This window comes from Hemibagrus wyckioides, linkage group LG28 (genome assembly GCF_019097595.1).
Source record: "Hemibagrus wyckioides isolate EC202008001 linkage group LG28, SWU_Hwy_1.0, whole genome shotgun sequence".
In the NCBI taxonomy this organism is placed as follows: Eukaryota; Metazoa; Chordata; class Actinopteri; order Siluriformes; family Bagridae; genus Hemibagrus; species Hemibagrus wyckioides.
In genome coordinates, this window is record NC_080737.1 from 1,812,024 (window position 1) to 1,817,023 (window position 5,000).

Here is a 5,000-nt window from a genome sequence, read left to right on the forward strand (position 1 = left end):
GATGTATTGAGATGAGAGGATGAGAAGATGAGAGGATGTATTGAGATGAGAGGATGAGAGGATGTATTGAGATGAGAGGATGTATTGAGATGAGAGGATGTATTGAGATGAGAGGATGAGAGGATGTATTGAGATGAGAGGATGTATTGAGATGAGAGGATGTATTGAGATGAGAGGATGAGAGGATGAGAGGATGTATTGAGATGAGAGGATGTATTGAGATGAGAGGATGTATTGAGATGAGAGGATGAGAGGATGTATTGAGATGAGAGGATGAGATAGGATGTATTGAGATGAGAGGATGAGAGGATGTATTGAGATGAGAGGATGAGAGGATGAGAGGATGTATTGGATGAGAGGATGAGAGGCTGAGAAGATGTATTGTCGTGAGAGGATGAGAGGATGTCTTGAGATGAGAGGATGAGAGGATGTATTGAGATGAGAGGATGAGAGGATGTATTGAGATGAGAGGATGAGAGGATGAGAAGATGTATTGAGATGAGAGGATGAGAAGATGTATTGAGATGAGAGGATGTATTGAGATGAGAGGATGAGAAGATGAGAGGATGTATTGAGATGAGAGATGAGAGGATGAGAGGATGTATTGAGATGATGAGGATGAGAAGATGAGAGGATGAGAGGATGAGAAGATGTATTGAGATGAGAAGAGAGGATGAGAGGATGAGAAGATGTATTGAGATGAGGATGAGAGGATGTATTGAGATGAGAGATGAGAGGATGAGAGGATGTATTGAGATGATGAGATGAGAGGAGATGAATTGAGGAGGAGAAGAGGAGAGGATGAGGGGAGGTAGTGAGATGAGAGGATGAGAGGATGTATTGAGATGAGAGGATGAGAGGATGTATTGAGATGAGAGGATGTATTGAGATGAGAGGATGAGAGGATGTATTGAGATGAGAGGATGAGAAGATGTATTGAGATGAGAGGATGAGAAGATGAGAGGATGTATTGAGATGAGAGGATGAGAGGATGTATTGAGATGAGAGGATGAGAGGATGTATTGAGATGAGAGGATGTATTGAGATGAGAGGATGAGAGGATGTATTGAGATGAGAGGATGAGAAGATGAGAGGATGTATTGAGATGAGAGGATGAGAGGATGTATTGAGATGAGAGGATGAGAGGATGTATTGAGATGAGAGGATGAGAGGATGAGAGGATGTATTGAGATGAGAGGATGAGAGGATGTATTGAGATGAGAGGATGAGAGGATGTATTGAGATGAGAGGATGTATTGAGATGAGAGGATGAGAGGATGTATTGAGATGAGAGGATGAGAGGATGTATTGAGATGAGAGGATGAGAGGATGTATTGAGATGAGAGGATGAGAGGATGTATTGAGATGAGAGGATGAGAGGATGTATTGAGATGAGAGGATGTATTGAGATGAGAGGATGAGAGGATGTATTGAGATGAGAGGATGTATTGAGATGAGAGGATGAGAGGATGTATTGAGATGAGAGGATGAGAGGATGAGAGGATGTATTGAGATGAGAGGATGTATTGAGATGAGAGGATGAGAGGATGTATTGAGATGAGAGGATGAGAGGATGAGAGGATGTATTGAGATGAGAGGATGTATTGAGATGAGAGGATGAGAGGATGAGAGGATGTATTGAGATGAGAGGATGAGAGGATGTATTGAGATGAGAGGATGAGAGGATGTATTGAGATGAGAGGATGAGAGGATGTATTGAGATGAGAGGATGAGAAGATGTATTGAGATGAGAGGATGAGAGGATGAGAGGATGTATTGAGATGAGAGGATGAGAGGATGAGAGGATGTATTGAGATGAGAGGATGAGAGGATGTATTGAGATGAGAGGATGTATTGAGATGAGAGGATGAGAGGATGAGAGGATGTATTGAGATGAGAGGATGAGAGGATGTATTGAGATGAGAGGATGAGAGGATGAGAGGATGTATTGAGATGAGAGGATGAGAGGATGAGAGGATGTATTGAGATGAGAGGATGAGAGGATGTATTGAGATGAGAGGATGAGAGGATGAGAGGATGTATTGAGATGAGAGGATGAGAGGATGAGAGGATGTATTGAGATGAGAGGATGTATTGAGATGAGAGGATGAGAGGATGAGAGGATGTATTGAGATGAGAGGATGAGAGGATGTATGAGAGAGAGGATGTATTGAGATTAGAGGATGAGAGGATGTATTGAGATGAGAGGATGAGAGGATGAGAGGATGTATTGAGATGAGAGGATGTATTGAGATGAGAGGATGAGAGGATGTATTGAGATGAGAGGATGAGAGGATGAGAGGATGTATTGAGATGAGAGGATGAGAGGATGAGAGGATGTATTGAGATGAGAGGATGAGAGGATGAGAAGATGTATTGAGATGAGAGGATGAGAAGATGTATTGAGATGAGAGGATGAGAGGATGTATTGAGATGAGAGGATGAGAGGATGTATTGAGATGAGAGGATGAGAGGATGTATTGAGATGAGAGGATGAGAGGATGTATTGAGATGAGAGGATGTATTGAGATGAGAGGATGTATTGAGATGAGAGGATGAGAGGATGTATTGAGATGAGAGGATGAGAGGATGTATTGAGATGAGAGGATGTATTGAGATGAGAGGATGAGAGGATGAGAGGATGTATTGAGATGAGAGGATGAGAGGATGAGAGGATGTATTGAGATGAGAGGATGTATTGAGATGAGAGGATGAGAGGATGTATTGAGATGAGAGGATGAGAGGATGAGAGGATGTATTGAGATGAGAGGATGTATTGAGATGAGAGGATGAGAAGATGTATTGAGATGAGAGGATGAGAGGATGTATTGAGATGAGAGGATGAGAGGATGAGAGGATGTATTGAGATGAGAGGATGTATTGAGATGAGAGGATGAGAGATGATGCAAGATAATGTGAGGTGATGTGAGGTGATGTGAGATGATGTGAGATGAGGTGAGGTGATGTGAGGTGATGTGAGATGATGTGAGGTGACATGAGATGATGTGAGGTGACGTGAGATGTGAGAGATGACATGAGGTGACGTGAGATGATGCAAGATAATGTGAGGTGATGTGAGATGCGAGACGATGTGAGGTGACGTGAGATGATGTGAGGTGATGTGAGATGAGGTGAGATGATGTGAGATGAGGTGAGATGATGTGAGGTGAGGTGAGATGATGTGAGGTGATGTGAGATGAGGTGAGATGATGTGAGATGAGGTGAGATGATGTGAGATGAGGTGAGATGATGTGAGAGATGACATGAGGTGACGTGAGATGATGTGAGAATGTGAGGTGATGTGAGAATGCGAGGTGATGCGAGGTGATGCGAGGTGATGTAAGATGAGGCGAGATGATGTGAGATGAGGTGAGATGAGGTGAGATGATGTGAGGTGATGTGAGATGAGGTGAGATGATGTGAGATGAGGTGAGATGATGTGAGATGAGGTGAGATGATGTGAGGTGACGTGAGATGATGTGAGAGATGACATGAGGTGACGTGAGATGATGTGAGAATGTGAGGTGATGTGAGATAATGCGAGGTGATGCGAGGTGATGCGAGGTGATGTAAGATGAGGCGAGATGATGTGAGGTGATGTGAGATGATGCTTGATGATGTGAGGTGATGTGAGATGAGATGAGGTGATGTGAGTTGATGCGAGATAATGTGAGGTGATGTGAGATGAGGTGAGATGAGATGATGCGAGATGATGTGAGGTGAGATGATATGAGATGTGGTGAGATGAAGTGAGATGATATGAGATGTGGTGAGATGAAGTGAGATGATGTGAGACTGTTTGGGTTCTCCAGCAGATAGATAAAGTTTGATAGAAGTCCAGAGTCTAAATCTATAAAATGAGTTTAAATTCTTCACCTTGAAGTGAATCTCTGTGGAGCGTCTCAGCTCTCATCTGGGCAGCTCACCACTCGCTGGTGAAGAGGATGAAGAGCTGAAGGAGCAAAAATCACAGGAAAAAAATTCAGGACAGATTTAAGATTGATTAAAGGTGCAGTAGATTTATGTTTATTAATCATTTATTAACATCTATAACGAGGGAAAGATCAAAGAGAAGAGATATTCATAACGAATTAGAGTGGAATCAGAACAAACATGGTTTATTTTCATCTGAATTCAACACAAAATTCTACAGATTCATCTCAGAAATGAAAATCGGAAGTTTTGTTAGAATTTTCTTTGCAAGAATAAGAGCTGGATAATTCAGGAAGAAATATAAATATTAATATAAAAATAATATAAATATTAATATAAAAATAATATAAATATTAATATAAAAATAATAATATAAATACTAATATCCATCCATCCTTGTCTATACCCACTTTATTCCTAATCAGGGTCACGGGGATCTGCTGGAGCCTATCCCAGCACACACTGGGTGAAAGACAGGGGTCCACCCTGGACAGGTCAGCAGTCCAACACAGGGTCACACATATAAACAGACAACCACACACACACTCACTCACTCCTATGGACAATTTAGAATGACCAATCAACCTGATGTACATGTTTTTGGACTGTGGGAGGAAACCGGAGTACCCGGAGTAAACCCACCCAGGAACGGGGAGAACATGCAAACTCCACACAGAAAGACCCCTGTCTGTTAGAACCCGGGGTTCAAACCCAGGACCTTCATGCTGTGGGGTAACAGTGATGACCACTAAATCAAAGTGCTGCTCTAAATATTAATAGAAATATAAAAAAATAATAAAATATTAATATAAAAATAATATAAATATAAATTTATGGACACAAGTGTGTTACAGAATTACATATAAATAGAATAAATTTTATTGAATATCTTAATTAGATGTAGAGATTAGAATTAAACCCAGACTGGTGTTAAGATTTGTTTGTTTGTTTTTGTTTGTTTGTTTACATCCTGCACATCTGTATCTGCTTTCAGCCATAACAAACAAACAAAAACGTTTTAAATTCTACACCGAATTAAAGTGTGAATCTAAATGAAAGTCTTGTGG

At 41.0% G+C, this 5,000-nt stretch overlaps 1 protein-coding gene across 1 annotated transcript in view; it reads right to left on the reverse strand.

The window, feature by feature from the left end:
- Positions 1–5,000, reverse strand: part of ophn1 (oligophrenin 1) — a 71,222-nt gene that overhangs the window by 6,171 nt on the left and 60,051 nt on the right. The window contains exon 23 of the mRNA XM_058382831.1: positions 3,877–3,952. Within this exon, the coding sequence (XP_058238814.1) occupies positions 3,910–3,952 (43 nt within the window). The 3' untranslated portion in view covers positions 3,877–3,909. The remainder of the gene's footprint in view (positions 1–3,876; positions 3,953–5,000) is intronic.